The following is a 22711-nucleotide window of genomic DNA, read 5'->3' on the forward strand; positions in this document are numbered from 1 at the left end:
TCAAAATGCACAACCAGTAAACATACACACACACACCCAAACAAATAGCACACAGTCTGTTTGCATCTCACATGCATTAAGATGGGGTTGGGAGTGTGACAGTTATATCAGAGTCTTTGAAGCAGTGACAGATGTAGTTCAAAAACTCCCTAGAAAATTCAAGTTACTCCATTCTTTCCAACATCAAACCTTCTTAGTTCTGTCGTGCATTTTAAAACAGATAATTTGTTACATTATTAAGAGAGGTTGACTAAAGAAGTGTCCCCTGAAAGTTAGTATATTTGAGGACAAAGGGCTTGTTGAAGAATCAGAGAAGTCAGAGCTCTTGGAATGTGAACACCAAGGATGATGTTCAAAACAGTCACCTCCCCATCTCCACCCACAGAATAAGGCTAAAATTGTTTTTTCTCCTGGAGGTGGGGGCAAGGCCAGGAGGGAAAATAGTAGGCAACCTCTCTTAGAGAGAAGTGGCTCTTCTCCTAGTAATGCAGCCCCAGACCCACATTCCATCACTATTTAAACTAGTGCAGATAGGCTTCATAAAGTGATTTCCTGTTTTGATAGCAGGGATGTCTGGGCCCTGGTCACAATGCTTAAGCAGGTTTGAGGCCCCAGTACACATAGGCATTGCCCCTTTGTTGCTGGGCCAGAGGGAAATAGTGGTGCTATCTTAGTCTCTTTGAGCTGTTATAACACAGTTCCATAAACAGGTGGCTTATAAACAACAGAAATTTGTTTCTCATAATTCTGGAGACTGGGAAGTCTAAGATGAAGTCACCTGCAGATTCTGGATTGATGAGGCCCTATTATCTGGTTCATAGACGATGCCTTCTTCTTGTGTCTTCACATGGTGGAAGGAGTGAAGGACTCCTCTGGGTGTCTTCTTTTTTTTTTTAATTTATTTTTATTATAAACAAATGGGATACATGTTGTTTCTGTTTGTACATGGAGTAACAACATACCATTTGTGTAATCATACATTTACATAGGGTAATGGTGTTTCATTCATTCTGTTATTTTTTCCTTCCCCCTCCCCTCCCACCCCTCGTTTCCCTCTATACAGTCCCTCCTTCCTCCATTCTTGGCCCCCTCACACCCCCCATTATGTGTCATCATCTGCTTATCAGTGAGATCATTCGTTCTTTGGTTTTTTTGAGATTGGTTTATCTCACTTAGCATGATATTCTCCAATTTCATCCATTTGCCTGCAAATGCCATAATTTTATCATTCTTTATGGCGGAGTAATATTCCTTTATATATATATATATATATGCCACAGTTTCTTTATCCATTCATCAATTGAAGGGCATCTAGGTTGGTTCCACAATCTGGCTATAGTGAATTAAGCAGCAATGAACATTGATGTGGCCGTATCTCTGTAGTATGCTGATTTTAAGTCCTTTGGGTATAGGCCAAGGAGTGGGATAGCTGGGTCAAATGGTGGTTCCATTCCAAGCTTTCTGAGGAATCTCCACACTGCTTTTATAGCTCAGTTGGTAGAATGCTTGCCTTGCAGGCACAAAGCCCTGGGTTCAACGCCCAACACCGAAAAAAAAAAATAAAATAAAAAAACTGTCTGAGTGTCTTTTATAAGGGCACTAATAATAATGAAGACCCTGTCCTCGTGATCTTACTATCACTTTGAGGGTTAGGATTTGAAGATGTGAATTCTAGGGTGGTGTGGACATTCAAAAACAAGCTTACCAGTTGAATGTCAGCTGTGATAAATACTCACTTCAAGGGGACCTGAGCTTCCACAAGACAATGGAAGGGCACTGAGGAACCGTGATGAGGCAGAGGCTGTGAAAAATGTGTCTGGACTAGAGGCAGCATTGCTCACATCTGGAAAAAGCCTCGGCTCTCATTCAACCCAGGAAGCTTTTAATCATTCTTGTTAAAGCCTTGAAGCAGACTTTATATGCAAATTTAAAACCAACATATGCAATGAATGAACATGGAGCCACTGTGGTTGTGATAGGGATGGAGGGCATGGGGATCTGTCTACCACCCCTTTCTTCTCCTCATTTCCAGGTCCCCTTCACAGTTTGAAAACCTCTAGTCACCAAGTCACAGCTTGTGACACAGTAGGAGACAAACAGCCAGAAACAACAACCAAGGTTAGAGAGACAAAGTGTGGCAATTATGAACCACGTCTCTCAAGTCCCCAAAACAGTGGAGTGGCAGGGAGGGACCAGTCTTTTTCGATGTTCCTTGAATCTTGGGTCAATCCAATTTCTGGTGTTAGCATCACACACACTGTCACCAAGTGCACCTGGTTGTGCCCTACAAGGATTCCCTGACAGGTGATCAATTTTAGAGTCCTAAATGGGAAGTAAGAGAGCAATGAGCGCCTCCCTTTGTTAATCTTACTTACTAAACCACCTCTCGTCATATCTATTCCTTTAAACTCCAGACATAATTGGATATTGTATTTTCTTTCAGCTCATTCTCTGAGTAGAGAGTGGCTACGAAGGAGAGGAGCCTCAGAAGCAACTGCCTCTGAAGACATCTGCATCTTGGACTCAGGGCCTCTAGAACTGTGCATAGGCAAGTAGCTGTTTAAGTCTCCCAGCCTGGGGTTCTTTGTTATAGCATTCCCAGCAAACCTAAACACCCCACTTTCAGTGAGGCTAGGCCTATGACCTGGCAGTATCTCCTCAATGCCGATGAGGAAATGTAATCATGTGATGTAAATCTCCAGCTGCCTGCCTGGAAGTTCTCGGCCCTGACTCCTTTTAAAATAATCTGTGGAGCTTTAAGAAATACTGATATCTGGATTCCATTTCCCGGGGTTTCTGATCTAATTAAGATGACATGTAGCCGGGCATGGTGGCCCATGCCTATAATTCCAGAGGTTCAGGAGGCTGAGGCAGGAGGATTGCAAGTTCAAAGCCAGCTTCAGCAACTTAGCGAGGCCCTGAACAACTTAGTGATACCTTGTCTCAAAATAATAATAATAAAGTGATAATAAATATATGCATATGGCTGGGAATGTGTCTGAGTGGTTAAGTCCTTCTCAGTTCAATCCCTGGTACCAAAAAAAGAATGAGGTGTGACCCTGGCACTTTCCATGTGATGCTAAAGTGGGGAGAACAATAACTTTAGGATGATTCTAATGCATTTGCTTGTCTACAACATTTTATGACTTGTGATGGAAAACTTGTTTTTCTCTTTCTGATACGTAAAATTTAGTAACATGGATCTTCTAAATTCTGTGTTGAAGCACCTGGTAGGTTCCCACCCTGTGGGATCCAATGGTGCTGCTAAATACCAGGAAGTGTAGGAAAGGTGATAAGGCCCCGAAGGCAAACAGCAGGAGGACCATCTCACATTTGTTCTTTCTTTTATGTGAGAAGTGCAGGCTGCAGTAATAGGAAGAAATGTCATTTACATCTGACCTGACAACATGCTATTTCATTTGGAGAATTTTCTTTTGTGAAAATATCTTTCTTTGAATCCAGCCTAAGCCAGGGCCCAGGCTACTCTAAAGATATCCCCCAGATCTTAGGAAGTCAATAAAATGTCCTGCATTTCTGCAAGTTAGAATTGTTTGGTTTTCTCTAAGCTGTCTGAGACACTGTAGAACGGATATCTGTTTTCTTTCTTAAACACAACTGAAATGTAATTTAGTCCTGCTTTCCAACATCTGTGAGATACCTAAGAAGTAAAAGTTTTCTTTCTAAAATCAACTCACAAAACAGTTACAACTCTTGGGCATTTTATTTATTTTTGTCCTTTTATTGTGTTGTTTAAGGAAATCATATCTCCAGATAGACCTTCTACTCAGTAAAAAGTCAAGACTGCTTCAATGGTACTGGGAAAACAAATCTGGGAGACTAAGAGATAAGATTCTAGGTGCTCAGTTTTCCTGTGTTATGGAAGCATATGAGCATGAACACCTCCTTACCCTTGCAGGGGTATCCTGCCTTAGCTTACATCTCTGAACCTAAAAATGAATTTCTAAACCTTCACCTGAAGGATGTAAAACTCATGGTTTAGGCTCTTCTGGCAAAGGACAAAGAACCCAAGTATAGATTGTTTCCAAAAATTTTTCTTTTATTTTTTCTGTTTTTATTTGACAGGATAAGAAATTTCTCTGCCAATATGATTTTTGTTTTTTGCTTGCTTCTTGCTTGCAACTTTGTATTATCTCTGTTAAAGGAAACAAAAAGAAACAAAACTTTCCTTAGTGCTCCAAATCAGAAAAGAAAAATGCTAAGGGGATGTGACAACCTGTTAATCATCTTGGGTATGAAAAGGAGGCAGGTATGTCAAGGGAGAGGAGCAGAGGACAACTTCTGTTCAGGGAGCTTGATTGTGTATCTATTTGTGGGTCCCTACATGTGGTAGTGGGTCAAGGTAGCAGGTAGAGGGTTCTGAAAATGAAAGAAATCAACTCACTAGCTGATTGTGCAAAAAATGTTGATTGCAAGAAACATGATTACTGCTTAATGTTATTTTAGATGGAAATTCAAATTTCTGAAAATCCCTTCTGAGGGTCTTTTGGATATTTGAAACTTTTATTCTTTGCCTCAAACAAAAAAAAAAAAAAAAAAAAAAAAAAAAAGAACCCATTAATCCATTAGAGTTTGTCTAGGAGAACTGAGTTTTCATTGTTCTTTGTCCAAACTTCATTTATTCCAGATTTCCCCTGACATGTCTGTCTTGTTCCTCACCATACACAGTTCTTACAGCACCTGTCATGGCTACAACAATGATCAGAGATTAAACAGCAGGAAAAAATAATTCATCATTGCTTCCCACATGCTTTTCTTTTCTTCCCTTTCCCCTTTTCTGAGGGACTAATATGGAGAAAGTATAGTCTATTGTTTTATTAATTTGACTTTGTGAAAATATTTATCTTTACTGCCCCATTTCTGGGTGTAAGTAAATATCTTGGTCTCTTAGTTCATTTTTGGTAGCTATGATAAAATACACAAGGTTAGGTAATTTATAAGGAAAAGAGGTTTATTTATCTCTGGAGGTTTTGGAGGTAGAAAGTCTGACATTAAGTGACTGCAATTGTTCTGCCTCTGGTGAGGTCCTCTGACTCTCTCACAATTTTGGATGTACAGCTTTACATAGAGGCCAGCAAATGCAAGAGTGGTGAGCAGAAGAGAGATTTGAAGAAGGTGTGGGCTCACTTATAACAACTCACTCTTGCAAATACTGATTTAGTTCCATGAGAGTTATAGCTCTTGAGAGTCAGCAATAATTCCTTCCAAAGATGGTGCCCCAAATGCCCTAAACATCTCCTACTAGGTGCCACCTCATATAGTCTATCCACTTAATTGCCCCACTGTGGGCAACGTCTACTTGGGGGAAAAACCACATCTGAATTATAGCTCTTGGAGTCAACCAGGCCCTGGCCCTTCTTCTAGAGACTACTTAACTCTGCCCCAAAATGGACTGGAAGGACCCACAACTGTAGAAGTACCTTGGGACCAGGTAGAGCTATAAACCTAGTGACAGACAGAAGCATTTTCTGATTCTTCCTGTACCATTCAGCCTTGGTCGGATCAGAGTGCTATTCACTCACATCTCATCCTTTACAGGACGATGACAATTTAACACAATAGGGTATTTGTATAACTCTTACTGAAGGTCTTTCCTCCATTCTGGGATCTCATAATGGTGCTGAGTACCTGACAACCACCAATGTCCTGTCCTACTTACCATGGTACCTGGCACATCTTTAAATAAATGAAAAAAGAGAAAGAATGAGTAAGATTAAACTTTACACATGGTTCTCTGACCACTGCTGTTCTTGTTATTCGTGCCTTCTGTAAACTGACATTGCTGTCTAGGAGGTTGTGACTGTTCACAGGTCCCTTACAAGACATGGACACGTGGTGGACATCTGCTCTGGGAGTTGCCTTAAGACAGTTAGGGCTCTGCACAGCTACGTTTTGTCAGCCTGCATTGTGTAAAGTCTACGGGTATAATTCGGATTTATAAAAATTGATCTCACCTCCAACCCCACAGTAAATTCTGGTGTGATCATATACCTTGCTATTGAAAACCGCAAAAACTCAGGTTTCACGTCACACACTGGCTTCCTCTGGTTAGTACGTGTTTATTCCTGGATGAACAGATGTGATTAGTGACTCATATTATCGCCTCACCCTGGGCTGCTCCTGCCACTAGTCTTTCTTCAGGAAGGAGAAACACTGTCTCTTGAGACCTTGTTTGTTAAGCCATGTTCTGCAGCGTCCCCTCCTGTCAGTCAGTGGGAGTAGCAAGTCCCCAGAGGTGCAGGAGAGCGTTAGGATGAGTAAACACTGGATTCTCACTTATTACAGGGCCAGTCACCATTACCAGAGCTTGAATTGATCATTATTTTTGCTCTTCTCTGCTGTGCCTGCACTTTTTAAAGAAAGAATTGTAGAGCCAGGAGACACAGTATGTGGGAGTTCTGAGTTGGCTGGGTCAAATGTCAGTATTTCTTCATATTCTAATTATTTTAACCAGAACAAAAATCATCTTTAGACTCATATGTATTCTAAGTCATTTGGATTTTATTCAGTTCTCTCTAAAGAGGAACGTACTTTGCCATGATGTTGTTTTCTTGTTGACTGTACTTACAATACACAATTGTCTAAATTCTGTAAAAGTATCATTTATACTTGAGTAATACTCATTACTCTTTTAAAGACTCATGTTAATGAGCTTTAAGCTCCAGGAACTGTTGCTATCAATTTTGATTTTTAAAAAAGGCCTTTCTTAGTGATAGCTTCTTCCTCATCTTCATTTCTAAGTGTAGGGGTCTAGCTGGGAAAACCTGATATAGTAAATTAGAGCATTTCATAGGTATCAATTACTTGGCCTTTATCTATGGTTGTTATAATCAGATTTGTGTGTCACTTGCTTTAGGCTTAAAAACTCCCACTTCATGAAAATTCCACAGCTTGGCCTATGATTCCGCATTTGTGGAGTGCACAGAGATTCAGGACTGAGAGTGTGGGTGAGGCTGAAATACCACCTTGGAGCAATGTGCTGGAGTGGGTTTGTATTGGCCAGTGGGAGTCAACCTTTAAATTTTTAGGAATTTTTCGAGCTGACTGATGTCATGTTGTAGCTTGAAATTGACCACAGTGGAAGCACTTACATCAAGCAATCAGCAAATATTGATCTAGGACTCTGTTTTCCTCTGAGAACTGGCTAGTAAAATATACAGCTCACCACTGACTTGACTTGTCCAACCACGCACTCCCTGCAAAAAGTCCCCTTCCATTTGATAATTTTGTGTTTCTGAGGTTTTCATCCTTCTGATCTTGCTGATTCTGGATGGACAATGCTTCCAAAGGTAGCCCATTTTCAGAGATAATAAATGATCAACCTATGGGTACGCCTTCCATAGGCAACCCAACCAATTCAGAGCCATACTTCAATGATTGGTTTTTCCACCATGGGCAACTATCCACTAATCACTCAAGGACCAGGTGCCAGACAACTAGGCCCTAGGCTCAGAGCCCCTGAAAGTATCCAAACTAACCCACCCAAAGCCTGTTTACCCTGCCTCACTCTTCAGACCCACAGAAACCACAGTAAAGGCTTTTGCCCAGTCCTGCCTCCTGACCAACCCTGGTCCTTCACTCTGTGGCATTCCATGGAATGGCACGGCTGATCTCTTGGAAACTGTGGGTGTAACGTGCCATATTTTTAACAGCAATCATTTCCTCTGCTGGCATTGCAATACCTCAACCGCCACAAAAGCTATGTTTAAAAACACCAAGTCATAAATCTGGAGTCTCATCTCATAGAGGGACTATTTTTCTCTAATTCATCAACACAGAGTGAGTATCTGTGTCCATAGAAATAATATACTGGTCTCCCAACAGAAAAACATAAACCTATAAACAAACTCCTTTGATTCAGGGAGACTCACAGTTTATGGCAGGGAGATTTTACCTGCAATTGCTCCTGAGGCTTTCTCTTATGACATTTGGGTAGTAACGGTGCCTCCTAAGGTAGTGATTTTGTTTTTTAAATTTAAGCAAAGTAGTAGTGGTGGTGTGGAGGAGATGGGTAACCTGTCTTCATTGGATGTGGTTGAACCATATCAAGTCATAGTTATTGTGGGTCCTAAATGTAGCTCAGGGTGACCAAAAAAGGTAACCAGTCCATTTTGGCAGTAAGATCAGACTGACTGATCCATCCTCATCAGGGAAGCTGGGCAGAGTTTCCTAAGTACAGCAGGATCTAGTCATCTAGGTGCATTAGTCAAAGGATTAGTCACTCCCAGTATGTTGTTTCTTTTAAATATACATCGCCCTTGGCAGACCTCAAGGCTTTACGTACACCCGTTACAATTGGTGGTTGGGCTTCAGGACCTGTGGGTATATCCTGCTGAGGAGTGGCAAATATTTACCACCCCTATGGCCCCGTCCAGAGGCCTGCATGAGCTCAAGTCTCCAGAACAAGAACACACATTGACAATGCACTGCATACTGCAGGAATCTGTCATTTTAGTGTAAACAAAAGTTACAGAATGTACCACAATAACTTTGCAATTCGAACATCCATATTTGTATGTGCTTTATTTATATTAGAGGGTGTGATATACTTTGAAGGAAAACAGGGGTGGTTATGAAACACAGGTGGTAGCAAGAGTTATTTTAGACATGACTGTAAGACTGGATGGCTACAAATTATTTGCAAAATTAGATTCCCAGGTACAAACTTTGATATCCAGCAAATACATAGTAACTTAGCAAACATATGAAACGAAACGAAACAAAACAAAACTAGACCCTGTTAGTTTTTGGAGAATTCCCATGGGAAAATAACCAAGGCTATTAAGTTCTGCAAATAATTCCATTACACACAGATATGTCACTCAGTGGCCAGATAAATACAAATTTACTAAGTGTTATGAAGGCCACTTGGGAAGGAAGAAAGAACTTAATATAATTATAAAACACACAGTTCCTTGTTCAGGATAAAGTTTTCTTTAATACACAAATGGGCTTTAAAAACATCTTGCCAAAAACTTGAATTCCTGAAGTCAAAGGGAAAGACTCTGCTTTGTACCATTTTTGGTAATATGTTTAATTTTGACCCACACAGAAATTCTCTTTTATTCTGACTAGTGACTACTTTGCCATATTTTAAATAATTTTTATAATCATGCTCTTAATTTTTAATTTTGAAAAACTTACACTATTTTTCCTTCTTTTCTTAAGCCACAGTACTGACAATTCTCATATTAGAGAATGATCCAAATGTTGAAAAAGATAACTATCCCTAGTAGAAGGTCACGTGGCCATGTGATCAGGGAAGGTGCCATCTGGCTAATACCAAAAAAACAAAAACAAAAACAAAAAACCCTTATGACTTTAATAATTATAATTCTAAACTGTTAATGCTGTTAACATTTTAACAATTTCTTTTGACTCTTGATTCCATTGCAAAGCATTCAATCATCCCAAAGAATTTCATCTGTGTGATCTCTGACCTTTTATTCTTATTCAATGAAATCTCCAAAGGGAATTTTTTACATCTTAAATGTCAAGACTGAATTTCCACTGAGAAAAAAAAAAAAAAGAGGGCACAGATTGTCATTATATTATTCAACATGATGCTTTTGATTCTGGCAGGAAATTGTTTTTCCTTTCACCCCAAAGCGTTAACATTTGGTACAGAAAGGAGTACCGCCACCACACCTGTAATCCTGGTGCCTAGGAAGGCTAAAGCAGGAGAATTGCAAGTCTGAGAAAATTTAGGGAGACCCTATCTCAAAATAAAAAATTAAATAAAAGGCTGGGGATGTAGCTCAGTGAAACAGCATCCCTTGATTCAATCCCTAGTGCCCCAAAAGGAAAAAGAAAAGAAAAAAAGAAAAACCGAGTTCATTAAGTTAAAAGGGAGGAAGGAAGGGACAGAGAGAGAAATAATTAAATGTGTTTGAAAAACAGGTTTGCAAATTTAAATATTCTGATTTTTCTCTCAATAAAATTAAATCAAGAAAGAGACTCGGTTTAGTATATTTTGTGTTATCAACTTTTGTTCAGCTTTCTTTCCTTGTTTAAAAGTTTTCTATGCAATCTTTCTGTTGGGAAGGAAGGAAAAGATCTTGTTCTATTTTAAAGTCTTAATTAAAATACCTACTCAAATCTCAAAGCCTTTTGTTCCTTAATTAATATGAAAGGATATGGAAAAGGGAAGAAATAGTAAGGGATACCTTGATCGTATGAAATAATATTTCCTGAAATTTTCTGTCATTACTATGCAATAATAGAATTAATTTTGGGGAAATATCTTGAGGAAACATATTAACCTTTGGACTAATGTCAATGAGATTCCCAAAATAGAAGTTTCCCACAAACGACCTTTCTGTTGATCTTGAAAATCATGAGTTATTTCAATTGTAACTATGTCTTTAGGATCATATCCATCTAGAAACGAGGTGCTTATTTTTATATGTATGCATATTTGAGAGAGAGAGAGAGAGAGAGAGAGAGAGAGAGAGAGAGAGAGAGAAAGCTCTCACAGAAAAACAAAACAAAACAAAAAAAAAACCCTACACCGGCACAGTGATGCACACCTGTAATCCCAGCTAGAGAGAGAGAAAGAGACAGAGACACAGAGAGACAAACAGAAGGAATACTAGTATTTATAGTTTCCTGCCAAACTATACATTTCTGAGTTTTGACAAGTCAAACTAGTTGAACATTTGAGTTCCATTCATGTGCCTCATGTTTGATGAAGAGACTTGTTTTTATCCTTTTATAATTGGTGTTATGGCTACAAAAATGAAAGCATTTTAAAGAATGGTAACATGTTTGTTTTCAAAATAATACAATTCCAAAAATTTCCAATTTGCAAAACATTTGCACCTTTAACAACATTTTTTTTCTTTTTCTTCTTAAAGCACTGAATCAGTGTCCAAGATGATGTTAAATAGATATTTAAAAAAAAAGTTTTCGACTTTTAAAATCAAAGAGTCCTTACATTTAGTTCTAATATTGGTACTTTCACATTGCTCTACCTAGAACTATTTTAACTTCTAGCTTTGAGACATATGAGAAAAGGCTCTCAATAATTTTTATACAGGTCTGTAAACCTTGGAGTTGGTACCCTGGAAAAACATTGGAGGTAAGATGACTTGATAAAGCTCTTTTGCTGCTTATAGAACTAAATCCCTTCCTACTGAGCCTCCAGTGGGTCTCTTTAATCACGATGCCACGTAGAGAGTTGACAGCAGGATTCTAGTTGATCTTTGATGTGGTTCCAACATGGCAGATACTGGTGAAGGTGGATTTCAAGAGATACTGATGATGCTAAAGGAGAAAGAGTTTGTTCTCTGCATCCCATTCTTGGAATAAAATGGGTCTATCATCTACTAAGAGGAAAAGAAAATGCAGGATCACTCACAGCACTACAATGTACTTCCTCTGGGTGAGTCAGTGAAGGTCAAATCCATCAAATTACTGATTTGAAATATTTTGCATGGGATTCTTTCAGATGGAAAAGAGTGGACTCTTATTTTGGTGATGTAGAGAGATTTTTTATAAATGTGGTTCACAGACATACCTGGTATGTCCTTGGTCCAGGAGAGAACCTAATGTGATTCCTTTCATCCAAAGAAAGAGCCCCAACCCATGGCGGACAGGGAGAGTAACTTGGTTTCTACATAGTCTCTCAGAAAGGCTAATCAATTCCAAGTGAGTGTTCAGTAAGTGTTAACTGAAGAAATGAAAGGGAATAAATTAAATGATACCATCACTAAAATTTACTTATGTATTTTAATGTTCCATGGTTCATATGCTTAGAAGAATCACTAATAGTAATATTTATTTTTTAATTTTTATTATGTAATATCAACAAGACCTTGAATAGGGTCCGAAAGTAATGAGTAACTAAGGAACTATTATTGCCTATAACCTGTTCTCTATGGAAGTTATTTTATGTATTTGTTTTGATAATAACAGAATACTGTAAAAACAAAATACTGAAAATAAGGGTCAATTTTATTGAATGAAAAAAATTACCTTATTTTTTTCTACTTAAAAGAATGTTGGAAATACTCAATGTTTATTACATCATATATTAAGTGAAAAGAATTTTTAAAAATGATGCATACATCTCTAGTAACTTATATGTAAGAAAGTTATATCTGCATATTTCCCACAGACTCCTTCCTTTTTCATAGGGATGAAGAGAAAGAAGAAGAGACAAGGGGAAAGAAAAAGAAGAGAAGGGCAGAGAGGAAGGCATTTCTTTTGATTAGGGAAGAATAGTCAATTTACATTTGCTCTCCAATTTGTAGACAGTAACCTCCTTAGAATAAAGCATTGCTGAGTATAATCTGGTAAAACCAGCCTGGCCAATGACTCAAAACAGACTTACAATGATGCTTTACTGTTTTCAGTTGTCAGTGAGACCCAAAGGTTGCAAATAGGCTCTGAAGTTCTTAACTGCTAAAGTATCAGAAAGTTGATTGAGAATACTTGTTGCATTCGACTGCATAAACTGAGCCCAATGCAAAGTAGTAAATTGTCTGTGTACTATTTGAAGCTGCTTAATTCATGTTAATTCCCATACAGAATATGAGGTAGCCAAAGATGTGGCTAAGCATCTACTAGGAGGTAAAGCAAGAGAAAGGGGGATAATTAAGAAGTATCACCATAGAAGGAGATTATGGTCTATTCTTTAAAACACTGTAAAGAGCAGAGGTGTCTAAAAGAAAGGAGGCAAATATCAGACACTTTTTAACCTCTCTCCCAGCTTCCTTTTTTTTTTTTTTTTTTTAAAACCAAGAGATGGTTGGTACATGGATATATCAAATGAAGACAGGCATATACGACCTGAGAAGAAGTTTGCCTTTAACAATCTCCATTCCACCAGAATGTCCACTTTGGCCAGGTTCTGGTGGAAGTGGAAGGGGACTCTGGAAGACACTTAAGGGTTCATCCTTAGGCATTGTTCTTTTTCTCCTGATTTTATCTTTGTTTGAAATGTATTTAGAAGCTTTCGGAAGACTGGTCATTAAACTACTAAAAATTTCCTTTCCAACCAAAATTTCAGCCATTTGGTTAAAACACAGAAAAGCAACTCTTGAGAGAACCAATAAATTTCTCTCACATTCCGTGGTTTTGTGGGGAGAATGATAGGCAGGGTTATAGATTATATTTTTAATTAGTGAGTGGCACCTCACTTTAGCAGCTCACTGAACTGGGGGTGCCAAGAGTGGTGCTTTCTTCTTGGATCAAAAAGCAATATGATCAATGATGCTAGTCACATCCAAGACCATTTCTGGAAAGACAACTGCAGAGATTCCCATCATTTGGATCAGGTATTGACTAGAAATGTAATAAAAATTCCTATGGTCAATTAAATTCTAGATGTTATTGTGTGGTTATGTTACTCTGAGGATGAACCTCATTTGCCATGTGTTAAAATGTTCTTTCGTTCTGTAAAGTATGTATCATAGGCACTCTGGTTATACATATTATACTAATAAATATCACCTTCGTCATCTCTAAAGATGTTTTTCATTATCATTTATGGGTTCAATACTGCAAACATCTAGGCTCAGTTCTTACAGAACATTGTCTGGTAAAAGAAATCTGATGCTAAGGCATTTCTTTGTCAATATCAACAATACTCTCGTTTTCCACAAATATTGAGCACCAATAAGGTATATTCCTATGCAAAAACAAAACAAAACAAAAACACACACAAATCCTACTATTCCTCACTAGATACCCAAACAGGGCAGTCTCTCTAAAAAATCTTTTCCAGAATGAACATATTCTTTGGTTTAATTTAAAATTAAATAAGCAAATAAAACAAGAAGGGTCTGAGGAGAATGAGAAGCAATTCAAATCCAAGTGAGTGAGTGAGTTCCTCTGATCTTTCCATCCACTCTTTCCCAAATAGTAGAAAAAGGTGATTTATATTGAGTTAGCACTGATCATAATTTTATGCTGTCTTCACTTATGAAAACTTGTCATAATGAACAGAGTGTTCATCATTCCTACTGGCTACCAATTAAAATGTTTCTAGTAAGGACGAGTTATAAATGAATGAACAATGTGATAATTTCACCTTCCAAGTTCACACTAACATAACAATGGACTTCTTTTAAACTCAGGAGAGAGTCTGTTAGCACCTTTGAATTTGTTCATCTCTATCACAGAGATAACATGCTGGAAAAAAAAAAAAGAAGTATATTCCTTGCGGTCCATCCATGGCTCTGTGAACATATGAATACATCATTGATACCTTCTGGCAAAAGAAAAGATGTGGTCTGAATTTGTCCTTTGATGCACAGGAGGGTAAATAGAATCCAAATTAAAGGACATTAGCACAGTTGGGTTCTCTGAGCAGCTTCATCACACGATCCCCAATTCTCTGCTGTCCATCAGAAGTATTGGGGGTTCTATTGTCTTTTCTCAGGCACTTGAGGAGAAGGTTGAATTATAGTTGCAACTGTCACACCTCCGAGCTGTCGCTATGGTGGCTCTGCGGGGGCATCATGGGCTCACTGCTGCCAGAGCCCTTTGGGGTGTCCTTCCCCCTGACGCTCTGCTTGCTTTTGCACATCATCGCTGCAAGGACTGTGAGGCAGATGGTGAGTAATCCCACCGCGATGCTGCCCACGATGGTGACCAGGCTGACCTCAGAGCTGGGACTGTTGAGCTCCCGGGGTAGGACACCTTCAGGGGGAACTCTCCCTGAGGGAATCTGCCTCTTGTTGGTGCGGTCCAGGGCAATGTGCTGGATGTTTGTCCCTCGGTTGTTTTCAGCACCAATGTCCCGTGCCAGTGGGGGTGTGCTCCTGATCTCCCTCTTCTTCCGGCTGTCGGCAGTGATCTGTGGCTTCCCTTGACGCACCAGAGAATGGTACTCGGACTCCACACTTCTTTTGCCAATACCTCGATTGGTGTTGTCTTTTGATCTTACTGTATAGATTGTGTGGATGTACCATTCTCGGCCCAGAGCAACCTGGAAAACACAGCCCCATTTGTTAGGAAATTCGATTCTATGCCAACCTAATTTATGACTCTTTATAGAGAGATTAATGGCAGACAAAATGAAAAGTGATAAGTTAGCCTGATTTAATTTATTCGATACTTTTTTTTTTTTTTTTTTTTTTTGTGGTGCTGGGAATCCAAACCCACGGCCTTGTGTTTGGAAGGCAAGCACTTCTCCCCAGTCCCTACTTAGTACTTTTTGAGAGTATAGAAGGTGCAAGACTTTGTTTATAGCACTCTGCTAACTTCTGGGCAATTCAAGGGAGTTTGCAGTTACAGAATGTGAGTGCTGTAAAGAAGTTTCTATAGTACATGCCTTTAAAAATGAGCAAAGAAGAATACACAGTAGTTCAGAGACTCGCTTAGTCTCTCCAACTAGTTAGTGGCAGAGACAGAACCGTAGCTCAAACCTGCCCCACCGGGACTCTTTCAGTATGTCTTGCTGCTTTTTTGCAGGTAAGACCACAGTGGGGAAATATCAGTTTTTAAGCTTTTCCAGGATCTGGGAGGAGGAGGGATTTTTCTGATGACTCTTTGAAGCCTTCAGGATTTAGAGATGTCAGATGTTTTGAGATATAATAATAAAAATGAAAGGAATCGTATTTCCATCTGCTGTTTGAAGAGTCAGAATAACAAATATGCTTTCTTAAGACTCTTTCCTTAGGTTGAATGAGAATGACGTATTTCCCCTGTCAGTGTAAAATCCTGCCTGTGTGTAATTTTCAGTAATCATCTGGAAGGATGTACTTGCTCCCCCAAGGATTCACAATGTCAACACATCTCTGAATTTGTTGTGATTGTCCTCTCAGAGTTCCCAGGACTGCCCGTATCCCTTTGCACTCTCTGTCTTAGGATTTTCTATCTTCATTGATGGAATCTTTGAGAAGGGAGATCTTGTACACTGTGACTGTGCACAATTGCTTTTATGAGCCCATCAGTTCATGAAAGATCACTCTCAAAAGTTGGCCATGCAAAGTCCCTAGGAAGGAAATTTTCAGTAAGGAAAGCAAACTACACAGCTGCCAGACTTAGCTCTATATATTTGGGCTGAATAACAGTCTTCATTACACATAGTCTTAAAATAGTAACACATTAATAAAAATAAAAATAGCTAGAATTTGTGGATGGCATAGAGACATCTGAGACAGAAATGTCAGGAGTCTTGTTCAACTTTTCTAAAGGAACTTTTTGGGGGCCTACCTGAAAGAGTGGTGTTGAGTCAACTTTAAATCCATCAGAGCCAGGCTGATTCACTAAGAGAATGGCTTCAGGGTCATCCACTGCCAGTTTGGCATTAAAGAGGACATTTCCAAAACTGGTGGCTTGTGTCTCTGGTTGAGCTTTGTCCTTTGAGCAATAAGAAAAGTGATCGTTGTTATAGACGATGCCAACTTTGACAAGGGCTGAAAGTTTTCCTATTAGTTTTGTGCAAGTACAAATTGACATAAAATGCCACTATTTGATTTAATTTAAAAATGATGATATTGTTTTAAAGAATAAGACCGAAAGGCTTACATTTAAAAATCTATCTAGTTCATTGTTTGGATCAAAGCACTTACCACAATTTTAAATCTATACAGGAGTGAAGGAGAGTCGGCTAAGCAGCCATATTCTTCATTTGTCGGACTGTACTTGGGGACGTAGCCATCAGCTCCAGTGCATAGGAAAACCTTCTCGATGCTGCAGTAAAAGGAGTCACCCAGATTCTGGACGGGATCTACCATGACACGACCATAGATTATATCACCTGAAACAGATGTGGAAATGTTATTTCTTTTCTGTGATAGAATGTCTCTGTATGATGCTGCACTTTATGACAATAATGACCCAGAGATTATTTTCTTTGCATCTGTCATCAAATATGAAAGGCCTTTTCATGTTTGGATTCAGTCAACTCCCAGGTCTCTAATAAGACCACTTTTTGGAATGACTGAGACCAACTGGAGAGCTATGGAGCCTCAGAGACTCAACCACCAGTGGAATAACCCAAAAGTCTGGTCTATGATTTGACATTCATAACATTCACATGTGGTTAAAGTCCAGTTTACACAAATTAATTAGTGGGTGAGATGTAGACTAATATAATATAAAAGAATACTGAAAAAGAAAACATCAATAAATAGCCTAATTAACTTTATTTGCTTTTGAAAGAGAGTTTAATGAAACCCCCTGGTATTTAATCACATATTTCACAATAATTACTATCCTCTTGGGTTTGCTAGGTATTTTTCTAGGTGCTGAGCATAAACCATTAAAAAAGATGGAAACAAAATTTGCTTATGAGGCATTTAAAATCTCATTTGCTGCAGTATTTCAATCTGTGAAAACTGAGAAAAAAATCCAAGAAAAGAAAAAAAAAAAAAAAACACAGACTAACTCTAAGGTATACAGAGGCTAAACAGAATAAAGACACCATTCAGTGACATCTGCCCAATTCAGTGACTCCTCACACCTACCGGAGTGAGGAAGACTTGCTTATATTACAACACAGAAGAGGATGTCATTTTCCTCCTCAAACACAATCCCAATAAAGCAAGGACAAACAGAGCAGCCCTCTCTGAAGTAATACCTTCTGCAAAAGCAACATCACTTTCTTGCCCAAATCCCATGGATCCGTCAGACAACCAGAGACTCTTCTTGGAGAGTAGGTACATCTGAGTATTCAGGCTAAACTCAGCTGCCACTGGATCACTGACCTAAAATCAAGGGTAAAAGCCCTTTTATGTATTCTCGATGGTTCTGAAGGTTCACAAGTACACACCGCACTGTTGACACACACACACACACACACACACACACACACACACACACTTATGCACACACATTCACTGTATGCTGGCACAGAGACTACTAAACACCATGCTGCAATCTCCATAGTCAATCAAGTCAATTTAGGGAATTAACTATGTTCATTTTGTCCTTCTTGAAAAAGCAAAACTGGTGGGGTTAAATTCTTTGTTTGAATGGGACTAAGTGGCATTGCTTGAACTCATTTCTACTGGTATATTGGGGCATATAACAACCCTGTAAATATCATGGTTGGTGGAAGGTCAACATTTAATATATCATAGCAAGTAGGTACTTTGAGGTGGTTTGAACTGTAGGTTTTTCATTCTCCTTGAAGATTAAGAATGAGATGAAGATGGGCAGAACTCTGGGAAAGTTCTCAAATCTCTGAGGTAGCAAAACTGCAGGAGCTGACAAGATGAGATCAGATAAGAAAAAAATCACTCCTGCATGAACTTAAACTATGAATTTTATATCCAGAACTAACAACAGATAAAATTCAGTTCAGTTTGCCTTCTTTCTTCCCTTGCCTTCTTCCTATGTGACTTCCTTTTTTCTCAGTATAGAAGAATTAAAGTCATTCACGTGTGAAAAAAAGAGTAGTGATCAAAGTAAACCAAGACTTGAACAAAGTGGGATTCTACAGGTCATGGGATAATAACTCTATGAGACACACCTGTTGGAAGCGGATGTCAAGGTCAAAGGTGACAGGCTCTCTCGGGTTGCAGGTGACTGGCAGTCGGTACTCCTGATTGGATGGGGAGGTGCATGGCACCAGCTTTACAGTATAGGTTCCCGAGTAGTCACGTACCTTTGAGAAGGAAAGAAGGCATTTATATAGTTTCCACTTAAAAATTCAAGATAAAATCAAAAGGCAGCAGAAAAGGAAAATTTAAGTAAGCTTTACTTACTGCAAAGTCAGAGACAAAGCTCCATTGCTGTATAGGCTGGTTATAGGTTGGTTCACTCCTTATAAGGCGGAGGGAAAAGGTCAGGCCTGGATGATCAGCTGACATGATCATCGAATTGGTAAAGGATGCTGGGAAAGTGCCAACAATAACAATGGTTTAGTAGTTAAATTGGAAGAATGAACAGCAGTTTAATGTTCAAAGTACCTTACCACGTATTATGTGCTTGTATTCTTATAAGTCTGCAAAGTAATCAAGATTGTATAATAATCTTCATGTTGCAGGTGAAGAAATTGGACTGAGAGCAATTATGTGACTGTACCAAGATCATCACACAGGGAAGGTGTGTGACTTCCATGCCTTTTCTGCTATGATAGTCTCAAAAGGTAATTGTATAGAGAATGCTCAAACTGCTCAGGACTACTTTCCAGGGAGTCAGTGCACAGCGATCACAGTGCATGTGAATGTATTTATTGTGCACCAATGCTAGGAGCTGAACTTCAAATAGTCTGTTAGCCTCTGCACAGCTGGGCAACCCCAATTTATGAATGGGATCTAAATTTAATTAGATTGCCTGCAATTGGGGCTAAACAAAGATTCAGTTTATTAGAAAGGTGGACCTGTGGAAGGAACTGTAAAACCCAGGAAATCCTCCTTTTTCAGAACTGTCAATTACAATAAAGCAAAATGATTCCTTTGGGTTCTGTATTTCTTGTAACTCAATCTCATAAAAATACAACGAACCCTCTTTATTTGCCTGAATATTCAGCTCTGGTCTCTCTTTCATTAGGACTTACATCCAGAAAAAGGAAGGATATGGGGAATGAAAGTCAACTATTTTCCCTTCCCAATCTAACAGAAGTTGGCACTCCAGTAAAACACTCAAAACCAGCTTAGTAATATGGAAACTCAAATAAGAAAACAAATTATTTGTAATGAAATGTCCTTTTTAAACCATCAAACATGGGGCTTTACTGACTGCTACCTTACTGATACTCAAAGACAGTCCATCACATTGAGTAGCCGATCCTTGTTAAAGATAAGCAGTTAAAACACCTGAAACTTCAGTATGAAAGTAAAGTACCACTTCTGGCTCTCTTATAAAGATTTCTTACAATACCTAAAGAAGGACTCTAAACAGAGATGTGCTTGCTAAATGAATCACCCTTGTTTTTTTTTTTTTTTTTTGGTATAACAGAAGCAAAGTGGAGAAGGGAATTGTTATTCCCGTGTTCTTTATCTAAGGAAAACTCTACTAAACATGAACTCTGAGGTTTCCCTTTACAAACACTCAAAGAGTTTCAAAGAGTTTGCATTATCTCTAAAAGTCTGCATTATGATAATTTTGTGGATGATGAAATAACAGCAAACAATTATCAAGCCTTCAAGGAGATAATCACACATATAAAATTCACTTGAAATTAAGGGCTTCAAAGCTAGTGGGCAAACATGCTGAAACACATGTGAATACAGAAACTTTATCTCTTTCTTGTGTGGGGAGTGACTGCTAATGGAGAGTGGGGCTTACCGGGATGTGACAGCACAAACAAGCCGTGGAACTGAGCCTGGGTCTTGAAGTTCACAGCCAGGCGCCCCTCTTCCCTGATGCGCATGCTCGTTGGATAGAGAGAACCTACAATGGGGACAGCACACAGAGTGGAAATACAGGTGGGCAGAGACTCCTGATGTACTGATTCTTTCCAAAAACTAATTCAGATTTGTCTGATCTTTAAGCGCTGCAGACAAAGGATATCATCAGAAGAAATCTGAATAATAAGAAAGGCAGAGATTTCTTTATTTTCTAAGAAGAAAAGACATCTAAAGGGGAGGCGAAACGAATTAGATAATGAGTCAGTTTGCTATGAAATACAGATGGATTACAATAGGCAGAGTTTGTGTTTTCAGGGTTAGTCTGCAAAAGTGAAGCTATAAATTGAGAGAAATGATGAGCTTGTCAAAATCATAGAAATGTGGACATCTAAGTGGAAATGGGTTTGTGTTCTCCAGAATTTTGACTGCAAATTTTACAGGCTTCAAGAAAACCCTGAAACTTTACCAAGACATTTAACAGTTTGGCAAAATTTAGCTCTACATGTAAGAAATTAAATATATATACACACTGAGGACCAAGGAAAGAATCTTCATTAAGATTCACTTAAATATCCATCTAGGGTGAGATGTGGAATTAAAATACATGACATATCCTGAAGTGATTATTTAGGGTGATCAGGTTACTTTTCACATAGCTTTATGGTGATTTTAATCTGCCTAAGACAGTAGATTTGTGTTTGAGATATGCTACCCACTCTGTTTTCTTTCTGGCTAATAATGGAGTTTCAGCATGATGCTATAGACATCCATAGGACCAGAACAAAAAGGTCTGTCTGAAAAGAAAAAGTCCTTATCTACAATGGAATAATTAAACTTTAAGCTGATAGACTTCAAATTATTATTCTCACAGAGTGTAAAATGAACTTTTGCAATTGCCAATGGGTCCTAAGCACTTCAGAGACCTGTGTTCTAAGACATTTGGCTAACGTATCATAAAATAATAGAATGTTAAATCGGAGAGAGATATTAGAAGTTTTGTGAGTCCTACAAAGTTTAAGCAATATGCCTCAGATCACACAGCTAGTTTCTGTATCCATTTTCTAGAACCTGGGGAAATACACATCAATTACTAATCAACTAAGATGGATTGTTAGAGTAAAACATCCACGGAATGCAGAAAGTTTATATTTAACAGTTACAGATAAAAAATTCTAGTCATTGGGATGATCTTGTTAAATAAGATTCTGTCCATCACAAAAGGGAAATAATCTTATTGCTGAATAGAAAAAAAAAAGAATATATTGAAAGTTGCTTCTATTTTTGTTAACTACAGTAAACAAAGCAAAACAAATGCCCCCCACCCCCCACTTCTCTTAAGTAATTCAGGTAGGTAAGAAACCCGGAGCGCTCTGTCCCATGCACGCACCTTGGAGTTCAGCTCCTGGTGGGCTGCCAATTCCATTGCTCCACAAGATGGCAGTGTCATACACGAAAGTCAGACGGAGCTCCGACTTCAAATCAAAATGCTGCCAGCCACCTACTCCAACGGGGGAGTGGAACACGTAGGAAACGTACAGAGGAACTCGAAGGGTCACGTAGGACTGCACTAGGTTTAGGACCTGAAACAATAAAATCATACCTATCAACACGCCCCTGTGTGGACTAGATGAGTCTAATTTTGTACAAGCCATTTTCCTTACACTTAATTGAGGATTTCACATTAGTTACCCAGGAAAGGAAATGACAGAATTTTGTAACATTGTTATCTCACTCTTAGCTTGGGAACAATTACGTTGTTATTACTATTGTTATTGCCCCTTTATTTGAGGCAGAGGGTATGCATCAGAAATGCTTAGGATGAACATTATTTTGAGCATAGTAGGCTTACACAGTCCTTTTTAAAGATATAGTTCACAAATCGTATTATTTAAAGTGGAAAATTCAGTAGTCGTTAGTATATTCAAGGAGTTGTGCAATTTTAGAACATTTTAATCACCTGCCAAAAGAACCCAGTACCCATCAGCAGTCACCCCCACCCCTTCTCCCCACAGTCCCTGGCAACCTCTAGTCTACTTGGTGTCCCCAAGTATTGCCTATTCTGGACATTTGGTATAAATGGGCTCATACAATTTGTGGCCTTTTGTGATGGACTTCATTCACTTAGAATGTTTTCAGGGTGCATCCATGTTTCAATACTTCATTTCCTTTTATAACTGAATAGCAGTCCATTTTGTGTCCACATTGTATTTTATTTACTCATTCATCAGTGGATGGACATTTGGGTTATTGCCAATTTGGGGTTATAATGAAAAATGCTACTGTAAGCTCCTTTTTTTATTACATAGAAGAAGATGAGGCAAAACTGTGAAGAACTGTAAACAAACATATTTAATGATGACATAGAACATTTAAAATGACCCAGGCATAATTAGAGCAAAAAAAAATTTTTCAATGCAGTGTCTTGCTTTGAACTTTATACTTTT

The 22711-nt window shown here is 38.6% G+C and overlaps 1 protein-coding gene across 1 annotated transcript in view; it reads right to left on the minus strand.

The window, feature by feature from the left end:
• Positions 1 to 10517: 10517 nt before the first annotated feature.
• FREM2 (FRAS1 related extracellular matrix 2) overlaps positions 10518 to 22711 on the minus strand; it is a 168897-nt gene continuing 156703 nt past the window's right edge. The window contains exons 17-24 of the mRNA XM_079136143.1: positions 21655 to 21847; positions 20206 to 20310; positions 18681 to 18808; positions 18446 to 18580; positions 17552 to 17678; positions 16542 to 16729; positions 16183 to 16329; positions 10518 to 14953 (exon numbers count right to left, since the gene is read on the minus strand). Coding sequence (XP_078992269.1) covers positions 14441 to 14953; positions 16183 to 16329; positions 16542 to 16729; positions 17552 to 17678; positions 18446 to 18580; positions 18681 to 18808; positions 20206 to 20310; positions 21655 to 21847 — 1536 coding nt within the window. The 3' untranslated portion in view covers positions 10518 to 14440. The remainder of the gene's footprint in view (positions 14954 to 16182; positions 16330 to 16541; positions 16730 to 17551; positions 17679 to 18445; positions 18581 to 18680; positions 18809 to 20205; positions 20311 to 21654; positions 21848 to 22711) is intronic.

This window comes from Sciurus vulgaris (assembly GCF_902686455.1).
Source record: "Sciurus vulgaris genome assembly, chromosome: 4".
Taxonomy (NCBI): Eukaryota; Metazoa; Chordata; class Mammalia; order Rodentia; family Sciuridae; genus Sciurus; species Sciurus vulgaris.